Source organism: Panicum virgatum, chromosome 1K, assembly GCF_016808335.1.
Source record: "Panicum virgatum strain AP13 chromosome 1K, P.virgatum_v5, whole genome shotgun sequence".
Classification (NCBI taxonomy): Eukaryota; Viridiplantae; Streptophyta; class Magnoliopsida; order Poales; family Poaceae; genus Panicum; species Panicum virgatum.
Window position 1 is genome coordinate 41628530 of NC_053136.1, and position 21015 is coordinate 41649544.

Below are 21015 nucleotides of genomic sequence, written 5' to 3' on the forward strand. Positions count from 1 at the left end.
TGATCAGCTCCTATCGAACAGCAGCCTGTAGCTCTATCAACCCGATCTCCACATCTGGACGCATTCTTATTAATTGCAGCTCATTGGACGGTTCGAGCCATCCGCCCAAAGTGTCCAACACCACTGATCGAGTCGTCGATCGCTGCCATGCTCCACCTTGTGCCCTGTCCCTCTCTCGGACAGTTTGTGCGACCTTGCGCAGTGCGGAACATGCCCATCGCGCCTCCACGTGGATCTTCTCCCTAAATCTGGCTCTAATATCACTTGTTAGAATAATAGCGCGGAAGCGATAACCTAAGAACGCAGAACCAAATCACAAAATCACACAAAACGAGAACGACACCGAGACACGATGTTTTTTAACGAGGTTCGGCGATGTGCATACATCCTCGAGGCATGACTACGGGCGCTCCTCCCCCATAAATAGCAGCTACACCGGCATCCGGGCACCACCGCTGCCGCGCCGCCGTCCACACCAGCCGCCAAGTCGTCTCTCGGTTACAATAGTAGTGCTCTCATATTTATGAGTCCTAAGGATATAAAGTACGACCCGAACTCTATCCCTAACCTACCAAATTATAACTCGAATTCAATTATAACCAAACTGTATACATATTTGAGGTATATCTAACAACCACCGTTCCACGCCGTGCAGTAGCCACCACCAGTGCCCATGCCACGGCGCGCCACTCCACTACGGGGAGTCGCCGGACGCCGGGGTACCGTCTGCCCGGCAGCAGCTCGGCCTCATCCTGCAGCAGTCGTACGCGCTGTCGCCGACACCACCTGCCGCCTCCGGGTGAGGCAGGAGAGCCGGCACGGCGCTGGCTCTCAGCAGGGCCCGCGGCACGGTCGCCGCGGCGGCGCCGGCGCTCATCTCGGCGCCGGAGAGCAGCGTGCTTTGGAGACCTGCATATTGGCTTCTTCTCCCGGTTCTCTTCAGGATTGTGGTCTGCTGCTCCCGGACGAACGCTGGTGCGCGCCATTTATAGGGGAAAGAAAGGCAGGGCACTCTTCATGTGATCCGATCGAAGAGATCACTTGGAAGGGCGGACGTGGTCGGGACGAGCATCCCGAAGTGATCTGGGCCGGCGCCGACAAGCGTGGAACAATGCGAGAGCTTCAATTCGTCATCATGAACTCGCGCGCGATCAGATCGATAAACATGTCTCCGAATCCGATCCGTGGCCAGTAGCGCGCGATACGGAGTCGCTCAAGTCAGCATGCCCTCACCATGACACGGGCCGCAATCCCGTCACGATCCCGGGAGGCCCGTCCTAGAAACAAACCAACGGCGATAAATTGGAGGCCCATTCCTTGTCGTGGCGTGGGATCGAGCGGACTCGAGGTGCTCAAACTCCTCGTTGCTGATGTCCCTTGTGAGCATCTGCGGTCTGAGAGTGCTGCGGCCATTTGACTCGCGGTCTTGCGCAGCAATCGTGTAAGAATCTTACACGATTTCATTGACAACGAGCAATACGAGCAATATGCGCAATATCGTGTAAGAATCTTACTCGCGGTCTGAGAGTGGAGGATCTTACAGTCCTCCACTCCACCCAGGGCAGAGTTGACAAAGCTTTCGGCTCATTTCATTGACAACGAGCAATATGCGCAGTTGCGCACAAACAGCAGATTTCACCACGGCGAGTTTGGCTCACTTCATTTTTCCTACGAAACTTCCCCTGAACTGCATAATTACCATGTTTTCATCAACCGAAATGGTACAAAACTTTCACAATATAACAAGAACCGGCCAGGAATAGAAGCAGTAGAATACAACGATGAACGATCCAAGGAGCAGCTGTCAAAACAAAGGGAATGCACAGGCCAGCTGCTTCCTGGAAAATTTTATCAGTTACAAACAACGCCTCATCGTTGAGAGCAAACTGCGAAATCCAGCACAGCTTCTTCCACCAGCTCCTCCATCACTCCCCCTTCGAGATGTTCAGTGATATCAACCACCTGCAACATCAACGAATTCACCCAGCCTCTTCCCTCGACCTCTTGCTTCACGATTCTGTCCAACATGATCCCAGCATTGTCTCTCCTGCTCACCACAAACATCCGTGCCCCGTAAATCCAGTCCTTTAGGATACTCCAGACCTCTACGCCCAAATCAGGAGATGAGGTGTTTCTCCATGTTCTAGAGTGCCAGTGCCTTTTACTCCATGGGAATGAGCCTAGTAAGGCGTTCTCGCCAATTTCGATTAGAGCAATGTTGACACAATCGAAAAGAAGTCTTCGGTATGAACTTTTCTCCTCCAACTCTGATACTTTATCGCACAGCACCGGGTCACGAGGGTAATTAGGTAAATGCCAGCCGGTGAAAACCATACTTGATTGTGAACTGCCCAATCCTGCAGATGACATTATATTTTGCACAAGGACATGGCATTCTGACTCATCATCATCTACATCAGACATAAGCGAGGTAGTCCTTGGGGTGCATAGTAACTGTGATTCTGAGGCGGAGTCGTCCCATGATAAGAAACGGGCAACAGTCTCAATTGCTGAAGATCTTGATACTGCTTCAGAGGACATGTCAGCAGAAGTAATCATTACACAAACCAGATTGAGTAATGGAGAACTGTGATATGGAAAAATAGCCTTACTTGTATTCTTGGAAGTTCTTCCAGATATTTCTGGTTCATTACAACTGCTATCTTCAGAGGGTGCATCAAGAACTGAGGTAGGGCTGGGTTGATCACGGTTACTATTTAGGCCTTTATTTACTCCTAGTTTATCCAGGCTTCCTCTTGGACAGTCCAATGATATAGTTGCACCAATTGAAGATCTCTGTCATGCAATTTCTCATCAGTTGTTTTGAGGCCAAGAAAATTGGAATTCAACAATAAAGTTCTCATGCAAGTATGCAACAATAAATAGGTAGTAACTATATCATTGCTGCATGAGAACTTTATTGTTGAATCACTACGAAAATATAATACATTGCCAACCAGCAAGAACACAACATAGTATCAGATTTGCATGACACATGATAAATTCTTACCTCTGACATGCTGGTTGATTTTTGTGTGGAAAAACTATCAATCCTGTCCTCACAATCCACTGCTTTTCGAACTATACAAGCTTCAAGCCTATCAGCAACGCAATCAGATGGATGATAAGTGCTTCTCTGCCTTGTTGGCTTTTTACTTCTAGACAAGAAAAAATCTGAAACTCTTCCCTTCAAAGATGATTTTCCTTTATTGGACACAACCACCATTTTAAGTTTGCGACTGTCAGGATTTGAAGCTTGTACATCCACCACCATGTAACCGAATGTGGACGAAATCACTGGAAGAGAATTCGACCTTGGCAGCTTCCTTGGAGATCTCTCCCCATTTTCACCATTCTTTCTAGAAGAAGTTACATACGCAAACCGTGTTGTCAATTCATTATCCAAGCTACATGACCGGTTGCTAGAAGCAGAAAGTATCTCAGTGCTGACATCTTCTTTCTTCGCTTCTTTGATGGAGAGCATTTCACCTAAGGTGCATGTTCTCCTCGATGACTGAACTTGCTCTTGACTGATGTAATCACACACCACTGCCCATCGCTCTGAAAGCTGTTTCTTAGCTTCCCTGATTACTGATGACTCAGAAAAGTGGGAGATCTTGCTCAAAGATGAGCTCGAGTATGGATTTTCATATCCTCTGCAATTCCATGAATGTTTTGACAAGGGACTACCTCCTTCTGAATTACTGAGGGTACCACCATCTTCAATACAGTCCATTTCAGAACCACTGCTATAATCAACTTCAGAATCACTGAATGAGCTTTCATCTCCCCCATATCCATTTGAGTATGCAGAAGATAGTAAAGAGTCATCCCTTTGATGACAGCCATCTTGCCGGTGCTGCATGACATCATGCACTAGCTCTGAAGATCCTACAGTTGCCTGGCTATAATCTATTGATCCATTGAGACTATTTTGGTTAATTAACCGAAATGAATTTTCCCTGGAGGTCAGTTTTGCCTTTGATGTACTAGGCTTCCCTGGGGTAGGCCTCAAAAGTACTATTCTACTTGGCTGGGAGGATATTTCTTCCTTTGGACTAGGAATCTGATGGAACTTTCTCATATTCAGCACATTTTGTTTACTAACTTGTTCTGTTCTGGATTGCCTTATGCTATTAATCTCAACAGATTTAATTGGCATTAGCACTGTAATGCGTTTTTTCTGAGGTGGTGCTTGGTTTGTGTGAAGCCCACTCAGCTGTCTTGAGAAAGAGGAGCTATGTTCTTCAGGAGTTTCAAGAAATAAATCTTTATTTGAACATGGAACTTCAAGAGCTTCTTGTAACTCCTTTATGTGAAGGAGCTTCTCTTCCATGGCAAAGTATTTTGGTTTAATGAACTTCTCTTGCACAATATCAAATTGCTTACTCTTGTTCTCAGAAGGCCATCCTTTCAGTGAAGTTTGATCTTGAAAATAGCTTGTTCTTGATTGTTGTTCAGATACTTCATAAACATCGTTATATCCAATCGTTTCATCAATTGATTGGTGATCTTGTGTTTTCAATCTTATTGACTGATGGTGCTCTTTCCCATGTAAGGTCTTGTTTGATGCATTTAAATCTCTAGTCAAGTCAACTTTGGTATGGTGTACAATTGATTCTTCAGTAGGTAAATCCTCCTCAAGACCCATTAGCCTGCCAATGACACTTGGAGGTCTCCTTTTTGACTCCACTTCTTTTGCCATCTCTTTTTCTAATAACATTTTTAATGAAGTTGCATTTGATTTTCTGCTTGAAGAGCTGCCATTAGCTCCCTGTAGACAAACCCACAATAGCAAAAGCATGAATCAAAACAAGCATCCATGGTATCAAGTTAGCCAGTACAATGTTGTTATAGGTTTATATTTCTTCCTCAGGTCATTCGGAAGCACATTTCTAGTTTCTTCTGTCAACACTAACTTATATGTTTGCATCTACTCATGCATTTCTTCAGTTCATCATATTAAATGATATTTTATAATGAAGAAAGGTCCCTACAGTTCATCATATTAAATGATTCGAATAAAAAATGTGCACAAAACTCACGGATTTTTCCTCCACAGGATTGGTAATTTTCTTCAATTCTGATATAATCCTTTGAACAGGTAGCCCTGAGAGGAGAAATATTGAATAAGGTATGTCGTTATAGTAAACAGTTATACCTGGATAAATTTGAGTCATAAAAAAAGAAAAAAAAATTAAGAAATATAAACAGGAACAGCAGAACATATCGTTGATTTGGTCATTATCCATTTTTCCGAAAGCAAAAGAAGATATGGGATTAATCCATTCACTATCCGTTGAATACATTGTCATTTGTGAGCCATCCCCACATAAAGCAGAGTGATGACAAATGTGTTGAATATGAGAAAGAGAAAGTTCCATCAGATTCCTAGTCCAAAGGAAGAAATATCCTCCCAGCCAAGTAGAAGTACTTTTGAGGCCTACCCCAAGAAAGCCTAGTACATCAAAGGCAAAGCTGACTTCCAGGTAAAAGTCATTTCAGTTAATTAACCAAAATAGTCTCAATGGATCAATAGATACAGCAAACCCCACAATGGATCCCATTATTAGACCGCAAAAAGTACCACCACCAAAAATATCAGAAAAGTAACTTAATCAAGAAACACCCAAGGAAATACTGGCAGGGAAAAATTGCAAAAGCAATATACATACCATCTCCAGGAGCTTGACCAATTACTGACTTTACTCCAGACATTCTGGTGCATAGATTAAACCAACAGATCAATTCCTCCTGATAATAGGTACCATGCCCAGCTTAGAAGTTGAACGATTCATTTGGAACATGGAATCCTGAAAAATAGACCAAAAAAAAAGTCAAAATCCATGAATCTGATATGAGAAACATAATTAAAGCTACCACTCTACATGAACTAACTATACCACTGACCTCCTTAGGTGCACTCTAAACACAGGAAAAATTTCAGGATGACAGCAGCTAGCTAGAACTAATAATCGGGAGGATTGGATTAGTGCACCGAATATAGTTTAGAAAGCTCTAAGCATTTGAAGCCCTTAAGAATCAAACTTATGGGATACAGAAAGGCAGTTGATATTACTGTAGGAAGATGCTCCTCCTCGGAAAACTTCAAGAGACACATGCTTAAGGCTGAACTTTTTGCAGGCACTTGTAGGCCATATTGGTGCAAGAGAATAGCACAATTCATGGCCTGTTCTTGTACAATATTGCACGAAAAGAAAATTGGCACAGAGGACCAAAATATTCGAGTAGGACAGAGCAGCACTTAGCAATATTGAATAGTACGAGTTTAGCAGAATAGTAGCAGGTAAAAGGACACAATAAAAGTAAGTCTACAGAAGCCAATGAACACATGGTACATGTAGTTACAAAGATGTTGACGCGTAAGGACATGACACTAACGAGTTCCTACGTACTCCCAAAAGGAATCTTGCAGACAAAACAGTAATCTCAGAAAGACTGCATTTTTCTTGTCAGATATACCAGTTAGTGCAAGGCAGAACGGCAGTAAGAGTGACCTGAAAAATACCCATCAAGTGCACGGGTTCCGACTTTTAACACTTCTTCAGATCAGATCAGACAAGCGTGAAAACTAAAAAATGAATATACACGGAGTAACTATGATGCCATGCACAACCAAAATACTGCCAAGATTTACAGGTGACAGAGGAATCTCTGCACCAGCACCGTCCCAAAGGCTACCGATTTTTTCTGAAAATCTCGTCAGCACCTCGAATCTTGACAGTGGAAGACAGGAAAAGAAAAAGAGAAGGAAGCTGTGATAAAGCAGAGGGCATGCACTCTACGTCGAATAAAATATGCAATCAAGAATGAGACTAACGAGATGTTTAGGTATGTACGTCTCCAAATGAGCCCTGAAACCGAGACAATTCCTCAGTGCTGCAGCGTTTGCAGACTAAAATACACCATGAACTATAAACTTTGTCTTGGTTTGCTCATTGCTGACTCTTACAATATTGTACCATTTAAAAAAAGAAGCGCGCAGCTGATGAGCTGAAGCGTAGAAGAAATTGCAGAAGTACGGTCTGAGCCTATTAAGGAGTACGAGATTGTAGCCAGATGGTACAGATATGTCAAAACAAATCAGACGCAGGACTGAATTGTATTTATCCCTTTTTAGTAAATTACGAGCTGCACAAAGAAGAGGTGAAATAATGTGGCGCAACACGCTGGCATGCATATCGGTGGGTATTTGCATTTCACTATCTGAATGGTAACTCGTTGTTTTTTAATCTTCCCAACCAAACACTGAATCATAGGATTACCTTAATATATCTTCCCAGAACCAAAGCATTAGCCCATTACTTCGTCTTAAACCACTACTCCTATTGCATCTGCCCTTTTTGAAGCATAATTTTATCGGTAAAGCACTAAAGCCTACCCCCCAAATTTGCAAAGTCGAACAACTCAAGCTGGCTCCAATGCCCGTTGAGCACATCAGTCCCAACTCCCAACCAACGCGAACCGAGTACGGTGGTAGCGCGAGTTCACAACCAACGAAATGCGCGAGCTCTACAGGGCGGCGGCGTTTCCACATCAATCTCGAATACCCACCCGATCGCCATATTCCGCGGAAATCCCTGCTAGGGAGCGGCACAACCCCAAGCACCGCCGCCACGTCGTAGCGAGAGAGCGATGGAGAGGGACGGAGGGGAGAGGAAGAGTGTAGCAGGAGAGTGGAGACGGGTGCTAACCTCACGCGATGAGGACGCCGAGCACCCCCGCCAGCGGCGGCGGCGGCGGGTTCTGGGAGGGGTCGGTTTGGTGGGAGGGAGGGACTGGAGGAGTGGGAGAGTGGTGGAGCAGAGGTGTCGGGACGCAGAGGTAGGTAGCGAATCCTCTGCGAGAGAGCCGTTTGGCTAGCTTGTTTTCTTTCGTTTCCGCCGCGGGCGCTGGCTGGCCCGCGACGCGCCGTGGGCTGCGTGCGTCCGCGCGGCCGTGCGCCCGCCAGACAGGACCGGTCACCGGTGGTGACGAGGACGGGCGAGGGAGCTGCCGGTCGGAGGAAATTTCGGTTTGGTCAAGCGAGCGCAGCAGAGGGAGGTTTTCCCCGGAAAAGAAGGGGAAACCCAAAACTGAGCGAGATTTGGACGGTGGAGATACAGTCATACACGTACAACCCGTCATTAACTCTGCGGTGCTTCGGTTCCTCTTATAAATTACGATCGGTGATCATCGACCAATCATGCAAAACGGACACATTCTCGTCCTCCACTGTACTCTCCGGGACCAAGACCAGCCTCTGCCGGCAGTGCCAAGCCGTTGCCCCCGAGCACTCGCCCTCCCCCCCCCCCCCCCCCCCCCCCCACCCCAACACCTATCATCTAGTGTAGCACTGTTGTTCTTTCACTTTTGCTTCTTCTTTTTTTAGTCTTGGGCACGGATTTGATTTTCAGGAAAACAAAAGGGCATGTACGAATTTATAATAGGTGTGTTGAAAACTATTAGCGGTGACTTTAGGATTATTTAACTTGAATATTGATTTTTGGAGCATGAAAATAGGAACCGAAGATTTCACGTCTCCGTAAGGATTCCGGTGCTGAATTTTGGCTCTCAACTTGAAATTGCAAGTTGAACTCCAAAGTTTCATGCACATTTAGTCACATAATATGGAGAACTGTAACACATGACCGATTGTTTCAGTAAGATCCATCACTTGATTTTCTCTTTGCACGCGTGCAAAATTGACGTTGCATCATCTTTGGCGAAGACCCTGACGAACTGGTGTTAGGATTTCAAGGTTTTGGGTTGGTTATCACGTGAGAGCTCTAAGCTTCCGTTGGATTATTCACATTTTAACCTTGCCACCAAATGAGAATTTGACCACGTGTGTGTGCATGAACAGATCCAGCCAGACCTCCACAAATAATGGAGGCCCCTCGAGCCCCCTCAATTTTTGAGGAGAAAGGAGGAAGAAGAAAAGAATGGAGAGGAAGAAGAAAATGAAGGATAGAAGAAAATGTGCCCTCTTGGTTTCGTGGCCACCTCCACCACCGTGTGTGCGTGAGAGAGACTAGCCTTGGATGGGACGCAACTGCAGATTCCTATTTCACGCCAGTGTCAAAATAGGATCAACTTGCTTTTAAAAAAAAAGATCAACTTAATTCAGTCAAGTCACCATTTTACAATGGAACACAAGGATGATCCACCTGACTCGAGGGAGCTCGAACCAAATTTCCATCTCAGACAACTAGCATTCCTCTCGGAAAAATATGGATGAAAGACAAGCGGAGCGAGCCTGTCCCACTCGCTGAATAGTTGTGGGCGTGGAGCCGGTCGGGCCGGTGTGGTATACCCCCACCTGCCCAGCTCGCGACACGGGATCCATCCATCCACCCGTTTGCTGCCAGTTCCCCGTACGCCTCGCCGGGGAGAACGCCAGTACGCCACTGTTCCGCTCGCAGCCGTCGGCAGGCGCCTCCGCGCCCCGAAGCGAGGCCCCGGTGAACAGCGACGGCGGTCGCGCGCGGCAGCCATCCACGCCATGACCCGGGCACCCCCCACCCCCAGCCGCTCGGCCGGACAGCGCCCACCGCCGCGGCCCGCCCCCGTCAGGCGCAGGCGCGACATCCGCGCCCACGGTTGCCCAGGTCCAGCCAGCCAGAAACGCGAGCGTTGCAACAGTTGCTCGGCGCTACGCGACGCCCGGCGCGCGCGGGTGCGGGCGGGCGGACGCGACGGAGCAGGCGACGACGTGCTGCTGCGGCTGCGGTGCTGGTGGCCGGTGCCGGTGGGCGCCTGCCCCTGCCCCCCCGGTGGCGCTGTGCCAGTGGTGCATGCCGCTTTGCCGGCCTGGTCAGGCTGGGCAGTCACATGCTGATGCGCTATTGCATCTCGTAAGCGTCTCAGTGTTCCTGTCCGAGCAGCAGCAGCAGGCGCTTTCCGGCAGCCGCGACCGGGGCCTTTTGGGATTAAATGGTGCGCGGTCAAATCGCGAAGAATTTTTGGCTGCCTAGCCGCTGTCCTTCGCGTGCGTGGGGTGCGGCAGGATGCGTGTCGCCGCGAGCGAGAGATTCGCGTTGGATCAGCCCAGTGGGCGCGTTTACAAGTTGCAACACCACACGCAGCAGCAGAATCAGCGATGGCGATGATAAAACCGGAGCACTCGGCTCCATCCCAAGAGAAATACAGTAGGAGGTAGTACTAGTGCATGCTCCAAGTTACTGCAATTTGATGCAACCGTCGCGACGTTCAAGAGCATGGGAGGCTGGAATTCGTGTTGGGAATACTTGTTTAGAGTTGTCGAAGCACGGCGCGGTCCGCCACCGAGAATGAAATCCCGAGCACGGAGGTTCGAGCGATACGCGAGCGCGTGCCGTCTTTCTTGGGAGGATAGAACTCTTGATTTTTATCACATCTTTCTCCATGACATGCTTCTCCAAAAGAAAGCATCAATGCATCGTGGATTCATTCATGTGTTCCATTTCGAATGGATTTCTCTGATATTTTACGACTGGCGCTTTCGCTGCGATCACCAGTTCAATGTCAGTCACGCTGGCGTGAGTTGCGGAATATCTCTACCTGAGTGTAAAGAGTTGACCCTTAAGTGCACCTACAACCTTCTTTAGTTTAAAATTTTGTACCCCTATCTCTGCCAAACACCCAAACCAAAGGATGATGTTTGAGGGAGCCGGCCGGCCTGGTAAAAAGTGGTTTTGGTCGCCAAAAACTTCCAAGAACAGGAAAGCGTTCAACTGTGCAGGGAATATGTAGCTTTTTACTGTGGAGATAGTACTGTCGAGTCCTTTATCCCGCCTGAGTTTCTTACTCACGTGTGAGGTGAAATTACTCGGTCAAAAAGGGATGGAAGCAACCATAGCTACAGCCTTTACATGGGCAAATCTCGAGGATTTACATCGACAGTGTGGGTTCTCGATGTATCTTAACCAGTGCTACAACTATAAGTAACATTAACAGAAATAGCATGATGTCAAAAACAGAGAGGGATATCAAAGGAAATATTAACAAAGAGAAAAGGTTAATTCAAAATGAAAACTAATACTCCCTCCATATAGAAAATATATGACGTTTAGGACAGCGACACGGTCTTCGAAGCATAACTTTGATTGCTTATTTTTATAAAAATATTTGTTGAAAAATGATATATGTATATTATTATGAAAGTGTTTTTTAAAACAAATTTATTTATATAATTTTCACTTTTTCAAACTCAATAACTTAAAAGGTATTCATGATTTATATTTCCAATGTTTGACTCAAACCTTGTCCAAAAAGTCATCTATTTCCTATATGGAGGGAGTACAGAACATCCCTCCTTTAGCTTTCCTTCTCTTACCACTATTCAGCCTCAATCCACATCAAACTGTATACATTGTGTAGTGCCCATGATCTCGGTACCTAAATGAAACATAACAAATTACCTACGAATGTACCTTCAAGCTTAAAACTGCATACAGCAAAATTGATCTCCACTAACAGATTGAAAATGGGGGGGAAAACACACGGACGAAATTTCCAGAGTAGACTACCACATTTCTTTCGAGGAATGTGGACTACCATGTTATGCCATCAGAAGATAACATTAGAGCCTCCCTGATGTTATCCAAAGCAGAGCAAGAACCAAAGAACGATCGATCAGTTATGCCAAGAATGTCGTTGTTCAGGTTGCCTTGGACTAGCATGAGGCTGTGTTGACCTTCCACCAAATCGCAGTAAGCACTTCCATTTGGCATGAAACCAAGCACAGCTCCCAAATTAGCATGAGATTGGAGTTGATTCACCGATGACCACAATTCTGTAGAAGAGTCATTCAAGCTATTCCAATCTGGCTTACAAGGGTGCGCTGAATATGAAGACAGGGAATTCAGACCACCATCATTTGCATCCAGGGGCAAAATGCTGCTTGTGTCCTCTGGGGAACAGCTACTGATAGATCTGAGAAGATGATCATCCCGAATTCTGGGCTCTTCATTATAAAAACTTGAAGGGGTGAATTTCACAGGTAACTGATCCAACACCTGAAGAAGCTTATCAGAATTATCAGACAGTTCTACCTCTCTGGAGTATTTCTCCTCCAGTCCAGCCAAACAAGATACACCAACAGCAGAATCATGCAGGCTCTTTGCACCAAGCTCATATGGATGCTCTGAAGTTGAAAATATTGGATTCAGACAACCTGTGTTTACACTGAAAACCATGTTGTTGCTTTGACTTCCATTTCCAGCTGAAAATCTGTGCAGAATTTCATATCCACTGTCCAAAAAGCTTGAAGCAGCTGATTTTACAGGTAACTGATCAAACCCAGTAAAAAATCTGGAGTCAGAATTATTAAACGGTCCTGACTCTTTTCGGTATTCCCTCTCCAGTCCAGCTGAAATAGAAACACATTGTTCCGTGGAGCTATGGTGGTCAGATTGCCAGGAGGTATTCAAGATTGCATATGGTACCGCGTGATGCTGCTCCTCAATCTGACAGGGGAAGGATAATCTATCTCGATATGACTCAGCGAGTTTTACTGACAACATTGGGCTCCATCCATGCTGATCATTTGAAGCAGTTTGACCATTCAAGCTCAACTCATTAGCTGAAGCTGGTCTTCTCTGGATGTATGGTTCGACATCTAGTAATAAGTTTGAAGCCTGGTTGCGAACAATGCCTCTCTTCCAATCAGAACTCGAAATATCATTGACACACAACCATGGCAATGCCATGCACTCACGTGCTGTGCTATCTCCACGAGGCAAGTGATTTTTCCAATCAATAAAACTTAGATGGTCCTGATTGTGTACCCAAGGTAAAGCCATAAACTCACATGCATCATCACTTGCATTAGAGGGTGAACTTTTACCAGTTCTTCTCAGCTTGGTTGGCGAAGTAAAGTCACTTCGCCTGTAATCTAGCAATTTATCGAACTGGCCTTTGGTAATAGCAGGAGCTTCTCTGCAGTCAATTTTACTGTGCCTCATCGACCCTTCTTGCTGCAGCGTTACATTAATAATTATCACTGGTGTGACTTTTAATAATAAAATGGAACTAATGTTGAGATCATTCAAACAAAAGAACCAATGATGAGGTGGCAGTACTTTCTTGCCCCTAGTGCTGAATTAAAAAAGGGCAAAGTGTACCTTTCTTATGATGTTTTTGGCACCTAACCTCTCCAGGATGTCACCTACAAATTCCAACCTGAGAAATTTGCAATAATTATGTAACTGCACAGGCAAAAAATAATAGAAAATAGAATCCAGAGATATATGATTAGAACCTTCTTTGGAACAACTCAGCAATTCCCATTGAGACTGTTTTTGCAGCGATCTTTAATAATTTGCTTCTCTTCTCTGAAAAGATCTGTCCACTTACAGGTTCTCTATCTACAAACACAAGTATAGGTATCAACGGTATCATGCTCTTAGCATCCCAGCTTAGTGTACCAAAATTAATTTGCAGATAAACAATAAAGAAAATATATGTTTTGAGATGCGCAACAAAAATGTAAGTAGCCAAAAGAAAGTACTAATTTAAGAAAGTTTTTTTTTCGAATCTAAGAGTTACTACTGAATTAACACATGAGGAACCATCATGTCTCAGTAACTTGTGCTTGTGTCAGCCCATGATTTTCAGTAGCATATGAGCATTTCATAAATCCTAATTCGAGCATATGAGTCGAAAGCAGTGAGGGAAGAAAAAAAATACTAGGCACAGCCCATGATTGCCGGTGTAGCTTTATTCTCATCTAGTGAGATATCTTTCTCTTTTCTCTCTCCTAACCTTCTAAATGAAGACTAAAGAATTAGGGGATATAGATTTATTTCTCTTCTAACTTTTCCATGCATGCGACATGGCTCAGCAATGTAGATAGTAGATATGGTAAAACTTCGGTGATAGCAACCAAGCTATGTACGCTGGAAGATTAACACACTCACCAATATTTCCTGAAGTCCCAGTAACATCAAATGATGTCTCAGCTATAGGTGTGAAAACATGAATACTCGAAAAGCAACCATGTGAGTTGAATTGAGGTGTATCCTTATCATCATATTCTGTGTAAGAAGAAGGCCCATATTTATAAAGAATCTATAGGTGCAGAATTCAGGATCAGAGGGGATCAGATAAAGGATCATACCAGAATGGGGGGATTGCGCATTCACTTGCTCACTAGGGATTTCCCCATTCTTCGCCGGTGTAGTAGGAGGGTCCTCATAACACACAGTATTTCCTTGGACAGAGAACTTTCTGACTGTAGTCACATTATGAGGTCCTACAAGGCATAGAAATGGCATATGAAGTTCATTCTAATGTCTAAAATAAGTGGCACAAGCAGATTAGGACAGCAAAGAAAGTGCACAAATTCAATCTCAAACCTCCTTTCTGTTTGGAGATCTTTGGCTCAATACTTTGATGAGGATGCTTGTACGAACGAGAGCTCTGGCCTGACTGTTCACACAATTTCTTAAAGAACTTGTATTCAGCAGTTTTCGCATCACAAACTGCAAAGAAAATGATGGATTAGAATATAAAAATAAAACATTAAACTACTCAACATCTAGAAATATGATTTTTGTTACTAGGGTAGAAAATGTTGGCTCTGCATAATCCTATATTATAGAATTAATGTGATTACAGTGGTACAAAACCGGTAATATCACCAAACAACAGTGAATACCCCTGGAAAGTACTGAAATACCAAAAATCCAAGATGCAAAATAGATGGTATTTAACAGGATGTTAATCTATGGGGGAAATCCAAAATTGAGGGATGTTTAAATGCAGCATGGAAGAAAGAGATGAGTTACAGTGAGACTTCGTGCAATAAACCTTGAGGTTTGTTTTTGGCAACTTCTCGTATTTTAGTGACCTGTCTCCCACCTATGTGGTGACTACCACCTTCACCTTCATTTGCAAATCGAACCTTTTTCCTTTGCCTTCCATCTGTCATTAGGTACTCATTGCATCAGACCAAAAGGCGCACAATGATTGTCAAGAGAGAGATGTCCATGAATGTAGGGATCAGAAGCACAAGGCCTTAAACAACTCCAGAATCTACTAAATTATGAGCAAAACGATTCCATCAATGCACACGAGCCCTATATCGGCGTTCTTTCCGCTCATGACCAAACCACAAGAACTCCTATCTCGCATTTCCAATTCGATTCCAATCAAACTGCTGATTTATCTCTAATCCAACCCAAACCCCCTACCTCCTCAACCACCACAACTAGCAAATTGAGCTCCGGTCCAAGAATCACAACTCCCAGCAATACATTACATACGCCAAAAGAGGACTAGAGGAGATCACAGAACACGAAACAAGCAGACCGAGGCGGCGGAGTTGGGCGAGACCTGGGGAGGGGGGCTCCGGGAGGGGCCTCGACGCCGGCGGGTGCTGGATGTTCGGGCCTCGCGGGGGCCGCGGGGGCTTCAGCGAAGTGGAATGGGGCCGACTGCTAGGGTTCCGGCGCTGCAGGCGATCCATCACCGCCGCCGCGCCGTCGTTCGGGTCGTCGCGCGCCAAAACTCGGAGGCAAGGAAGGTTGCGGTTTGCCCCTTGGGTTCACGCACGCGTTGTGGCGTAGGCTGCCGATGCGTACAAGTCTCTCCAGCGTGGGCCATGGGACTGGCCCGACATGTGCCTGCCTCCGCCGGCGTTTTTTTTATTTTTATATTTTTTAAAATTGTTTTTTACAGAAATATATTTTTGTTTTTATAATTTATAGTTTTGTACCCCTAGCCCCCTGCCGCCCTCCTGCCGGGCGGTATGGACCCCAATGTAAATAAAATTTATATTTATTCGTATTTTGGCCTCTGGGGGGAGCCTGCCGCCCCCTGCCGGGCGACAGGGTAGGCGGGTACCTGCCGCCCGGCAGGGGGCGGCAGGCCCCCCTGTCGCAAATGAACGTGCAGTGCGGCAGGCTCCCCCCTCTATATGCCGCAAATGAACCACATCTAATGCCGCACTGCACATTCATTTGCGGCAGGGGGGCGGCAGGTACCCGCCTACCACCCAGCCAGTGGGCGGTGGGTACCTGCCGCCCGGCAGGGGGGCGGCAGGCTCCCCCCAGGGGCCAAAATGCGAATAAATATAAATTTTATTTATATTGAGGTCCCTACCGCCCGGCACCGAGCGGTAGGGTACAAAACTGTAAATTATAAAACCGAAAATATATTTCTATAAAAAACAATTTTGAAAATATAAAAATAAAAAAACGCGCCTCCGCCGCCGCTCCACGCGCGCTTCGTCGCGACGGAGCCCGCTCCGCCGCTCTAGAAGAAAACCCTAGCCCCGCCTCAAGGGCGCCGTGTCGCTGGTCTCCAGGCGGTGGATGCGCCTGCGCCGCCGGCTCGTCCCGCACTTCAGGACCGCTTCTTCGTCCTCAACTGCCCTGACACCAGAGCGGGGCCCACCCGCCCAGCGCCTCCCGGTTCCTCCGCGACGAAGTGCCCGACCTCGGCCTCACAGCCGTTGCCGCCAGCATCCCCAACCTCCGCCGCATCTCGGGGCCCCGCCCTGCGGAGGCGGAGTCCCGTGGGCTTATGGCTGTCCCATGCGGATGCCTGACCTCGCAAGAGCATCAGCTCCACCGGTACACCGATCTCGACCTCCATCAAGCTCATGAATCATGATCGAGGCGGTTGTACATTTCATCCAACATATTCTGTCAAAATTCATAGAGGACATAATACTCCCTCCGTCCTAAAAATAATTATAAATCTTGCTTCTCAAATAGTCAAACAATTTTAAATTTGACTAAATTTTATAGAAAATAGTATTACATAATAAATATTATTAGATTAATTATATATTATATTTTCATACTAAATTTATTTAGAGACATAAATATTTGTAATTTTTTATAAACTTGGTAAAATTTAAAATTACTTGACTCCTCAAGAATCGAGATTTACATTCTTTTGGATGGAGGGAGTAGTACAGTGGGGGGGGGGCGAGAGGGGTGTTGTTAAAAAACACGACTAAATAGGTATATTCAAGGTTGATTACCACTAGGAAGACTCAGGCCGTATTATGCCCTGTTTATTAGCATAAACTAGGTGTATGCCTTTTGATGCATTTTACAATGTTAATAATGACTGAATAACAGTATGAAAAAAAAGTACATGGCTAGTTGGCTACGGCCACCATCACCACCACCGGCCGACCGGTCTCTCTTCGAGTCAGCCGCGCTGCTGCTGGTGGTGGTTCCTCAAATGACCTGCCAAGCCGAAGATGGACGAGGCTCCGCTGCAGTTGGCCGCCGTGCAGTTGAGTCACTGCGTGTGGGGCCTGCGTGTGGGGCCTGCACGCGTCAGGCCCACGTGGCAGTGACCCAACTGCAGGGGAGGTAACTGCAGCGGATCCGGTTCCGCCGAAGATCACAACGAAGGGCCAAAACTTCGTCAGCAACCGCAGCAAGATGGCCCCTCCTGACCACCGCAGGCACACCCAGAATACCATCCTCGCGTACAGAGGCCGCGACACCGCGAAAAGCTTCTGCAGGCTCTCCGCGTTCCTGTAGATGAGCTGCAGAGCAGAGGGCTGACGACGCAGATGGCGATGGCCGTGCGGCGGGCGTCAGGGGCCAGCACCATGTACACGCCCAGCGCGAACGCGATCGTCAGGCACGTCACGGAGCTGGAGACGAAGAAGAGCGAGACCAGGAAGTGCTTCCGGCGGATGGGCAGCTCCACCATCGCGATGCCGGAGTACATGAGGCCGACGGTGGCCGACGAGGACAGGATGAAGGCCAGCGCGCTGGCGACCACGAACGCGTCGAAGAGCCGCCGCCGGCTGGGGTCGCCCGGCCTCCAGCCCCCGGGCAGGCGGGTGAACGTGGCACTGAAGGTCATCGTCGCGATGAGCACAGAGCCGACGGCGAGGGTCCGGCTCGCGTCCGTCAGCTTGGCGGACTCCTCTTTGTGCAACTCGCCGGCAGCCGCTTGTTCCGCTGCCTCCGCAGCACCTGAATCTTGCATGCCACTCAACTTGTCACCCCGGCAGCTAGAATGCTTGGCACCCACACGTGCGAGCGTGCTGTAAATCAGTTTGTCTCTGTTCTGCACATTTATTCAGTAACGGATGAGATGATGAGCATGATGATAATTAAACAGACAATTAAAGAAAAATCACCGGCAATGCACAGCAGAGAGAGAGAGAGATGAGAGAGAATTTATACCCGTCCATAGAAGAATCCTTCACGGATGTTGGCCATGGCCAAATCCAACGCCGTCTGGCCTGTCACAGCCCTGGGAAAAAAAAGGAAAAGAGAAAAAAAATCGCGCCCGGGCCCACTCGTCAGCCGCCTCCTCTCTCCCTCTCTCTGTTTCACTCGCTCGCGCCGCACGCGTCGCCGCCGGCCATCTCCGAGCCACGTGCCGGCCATCCTTGACTTCCGTGCCACGCTCGCCCTCCCTCCCGCGTCCTTATCTCGCTCGTCCTATCCTCCATCGAAGCCGGCCCTCGCTCCCCCGCAAACCCTAGCCCCTGCCCCCATGGCCGCCGCCCCGAGCTTCACCGCCGCCGCGATTCGTCGCCGCCGGTGAGATCCTCCCCAATCTAGCGCGCGCGCCACCTACTCCGCCCCATCCTCGACCGATTCCGCCCCCAACCCAACCTCCTCCCTCGCCGTGTAGCGCCGCCGCCGCCTAGCGTCGTCGCGCCGCCTCCTCGTCGTCTCTCCTCGCCGTCCGTCGTTGGGGTATGCCTCACCGCCCCCTGGGACACGCCATGCGCGCCTTACCTGCCCCGCATCGGCCCCGCCTCATCGGCGCCGCCTTGTGCGGCGCCGCCTTGCGCCGCGCCGCCGCCGCCGTCGCCGCGCGCGACGTGCGCGCGCGTGACGCGCCACGCGCGGCGTCGTGGCCGCGCCCACGCCGCGGTAAAGGGCGCAGCCTGCCTTGACCCGGCCTGGGGTGGGCCGCTGGCCTTTGGCCCCACCTGTCGGCCTCTGGCCTGGCGGGTGTGGCTGCCCCGGGTGGACCTAGCAATTGTTGCTAGGGTTTCTTTAGGTTTATTTGTGCTGCAAACTTCCAAAATTCATAGAAATTCATGTGTAGCTCCAAAAATTATGAAACTTGTTTTGTTAGATTCCTCTAGATTAGATCTACTCAAGAAAAATATTTGTTTGCATGTTACTTTGTTGTATATTTATCTATAGATTTATCTTGCAAAAGTGAGTTTAATGCTTGGTTATTTGTGTACTGCTCGGAAAATGTCAAACTAAATTTTGTTAGACTCCTTGTGAGGTTTAGTTTTCTTTGGTGCAACTTTCTCACATGGTTCCTTGCTGTTGGTTAGGGTTTTGTTTCGATTTCATGCTTGCTGTCCAAAATATGGTTTAATATAGAACTTTTTGCTGGAAAGTGAGAAAATAGCAAAACCAGTTTTGTTAGCCTTGTGTTCCTGCCTAGTATCTAAGATAATTTTTTTGGATTTGTTTAGTTTAGTTTGCATTCCTTTTCTGTTTTATCTTGCTTAGAGTAGCTGAAAATTGATCTATTTATGATTTCTTATAGGAAAATGCTTTTACTGCAAAACCATTTTTCATGAGATCTTTGCATTGTCCTCTGCATGCTAAAATTGTTTCATAATTTATTCTTGTTGTTTATTTCATTTCTTAATTCTTGCATCGCATTCATGCATTTTAGTGACCGAACCGTCGGAGAACGAACCCGTGGAGCCTGCCGAGCCTGAACCTGGAGTTCCGTACGCGGTCGAGTCCGAAGCTAACCAAGGCAAGCAGCTAAGCATGAATCATTGCTCCTATTTAATCTGACTTAACTAGTTATCTCACCGGGTAATGTGGGGTTATATATAGTTTGTATGTATTGCATTCTTATACCTAATTTCCTGCATTATCTTCCTTGAATTGTTAACCATGTCCTTGTCACTTGTTAGTCAGTAATAACTTAATCTGACTAGATGCTTAGCCCGGCTTAGAGTACTTCTTTTGCTCGCTAGACAGGAATAGTCTGGAGGATCACACTTATTGGTTACCCTTGATCGCACTGGTTTGGTTTAGTGGTATGAGTTTGGTAGTATCGAGATTCGAGCGGAATAGTAGGGCCTCGAGAATGAAGTCACATGTGCATAGTCCGCTTGGATCGATTAAGAACCGAGTTGATGCCATCGGCCTTGAGCACCTTTCTGTGCTACCACATATCCAATATAATGGAACGGATGAGCCAAATACCTTCTTTGACTTGATCATTGGGGCCCGGTCCCAGATGCGTGGCCAACGGGCTATGCAGGGAGGCTTAGCAGGTCCCCGAGTGGAAATATGTGTAGGAAAATTTAGAGATGTCCTCGGTGGAACTAAGTCTCCACGCGCAAGCTGGGCGTACCCTCAACGGTTGAGCCTTGTTGGGAACGGTTGACGTGAGTACCCCCTTGCCCGGCGTGATCGGTTGGGTGAGTCGCATGGTCCTCGCGTCGTGTGGGTAAAGTAGTACACCCTTGCAAGGATTTAATCAATTCGAATTGCCGCGCTCTCGGATATGAGCAAGCTCTTGGTTCGTCGAATTCTTAATAGAGAGTTTCGGTATTGTTGACTTTGGATTCATGTCATGTTGAGGATCTGTTAGATATATTATGTTACTCCCTTAATCAACTAAAATTCTGGGGGTTGGGCAAGATTAATTAAGTTTGCTAGGTGATAGTTTAGAGAGCTCATGCTTATGCAATAATTACTTAACTTTAAAGCTTTTACTTAAGCCTTGCATGATCCTTGTCTATATAATCGCGTAAGCCTTGCGAGTACCTTTGTACTCAGGTTGCTTCTAAACCTAGTTGCAGGTGAGCCAGAAGTGGTGTTCGGCCATTTCTACCCCGCTGATCCTAATGCGGGGGAAGAGTAGGCTGTTGCTGCTGTGGTGATGTCCTTGAGCAAGGCATCATCATCTTAAGTAAGTTTTATCGTGGCAGAGCTTCGGGAGAGCATGTATTTTCAATAAGCTCTAAGTCTCTGTTTAATATGAATCACGTGAGCCCAAGGCTTGTAAAGTGAAGCTGGAAACCCACCTATATTGAACTTGTAATATTAAGTT

At 47.0% G+C, this 21015-nt stretch overlaps 3 protein-coding genes across 6 annotated transcripts; all 3 read right to left on the bottom strand.

Annotated features, from left to right (window-relative positions):
- Window positions 1–1683: 1683 nt before the first annotated feature.
- On the bottom strand, window positions 1684–7872 carry LOC120708525. 2 transcript variants are annotated; one of them, XM_039993831.1, is made up of 6 exons: window positions 7716–7872; window positions 5676–5813; window positions 5046–5110; window positions 3011–4774; window positions 2613–2796; window positions 1684–2525 (listed from the first exon to the last, which is right to left on the bottom strand). In XM_039993831.1, exons 2-6 carry the CDS (start codon window positions 5716–5718, stop codon window positions 1870–1872), a joined length of 2712 nt encoding a protein of 903 aa, XP_039849765.1. In that variant the 5' UTR covers window positions 5719–5813; window positions 7716–7872; the 3' UTR covers window positions 1684–1869. The 2 variants fall into 2 exon arrangements, with proteins under 2 accessions (XP_039849765.1, XP_039849758.1); XM_039993824.1 differs by having other exon boundaries at window positions 1684–2528.
- Window positions 7873–11244: 3372 nt separating this feature from the next.
- LOC120708732 lies at window positions 11245–15607 on the bottom strand. 2 transcript variants are annotated; one of them, XM_039994129.1, is made up of 8 exons: window positions 15319–15607; window positions 14794–14907; window positions 14340–14465; window positions 14102–14236; window positions 13902–14018; window positions 13244–13349; window positions 13107–13164; window positions 11245–12959 (listed from the first exon to the last, which is right to left on the bottom strand). In XM_039994129.1, exons 1-8 carry the CDS (start codon window positions 15449–15451, stop codon window positions 11535–11537), a joined length of 2214 nt encoding a protein of 737 aa, XP_039850063.1. In that variant the 5' UTR covers window positions 15452–15607; the 3' UTR covers window positions 11245–11534. The 2 variants fall into 2 exon arrangements, with proteins under 2 accessions (XP_039850063.1, XP_039850069.1); XM_039994135.1 differs by lacking the exon at window positions 14794–14907.
- Window positions 15608–16971: 1364 nt separating this feature from the next.
- LOC120657108 lies at window positions 16972–18202 on the bottom strand. 2 transcript variants are annotated; one of them, XM_039935367.1, is made up of 3 exons: window positions 18147–18202; window positions 17348–18027; window positions 16972–17202 (listed from the first exon to the last, which is right to left on the bottom strand). In XM_039935367.1, exons 1-2 carry the CDS (start codon window positions 18180–18182, stop codon window positions 17371–17373), a joined length of 693 nt encoding a protein of 230 aa, XP_039791301.1. In that variant the 5' UTR covers window positions 18183–18202; the 3' UTR covers window positions 16972–17202; window positions 17348–17370. The 2 variants fall into 2 exon arrangements, with proteins under 2 accessions (XP_039791301.1, XP_039791308.1); XM_039935374.1 differs by having other exon boundaries at window positions 17348–18022; window positions 18147–18200.
- Between the last annotated feature and the right edge of the window lie 2813 nt (window positions 18203–21015).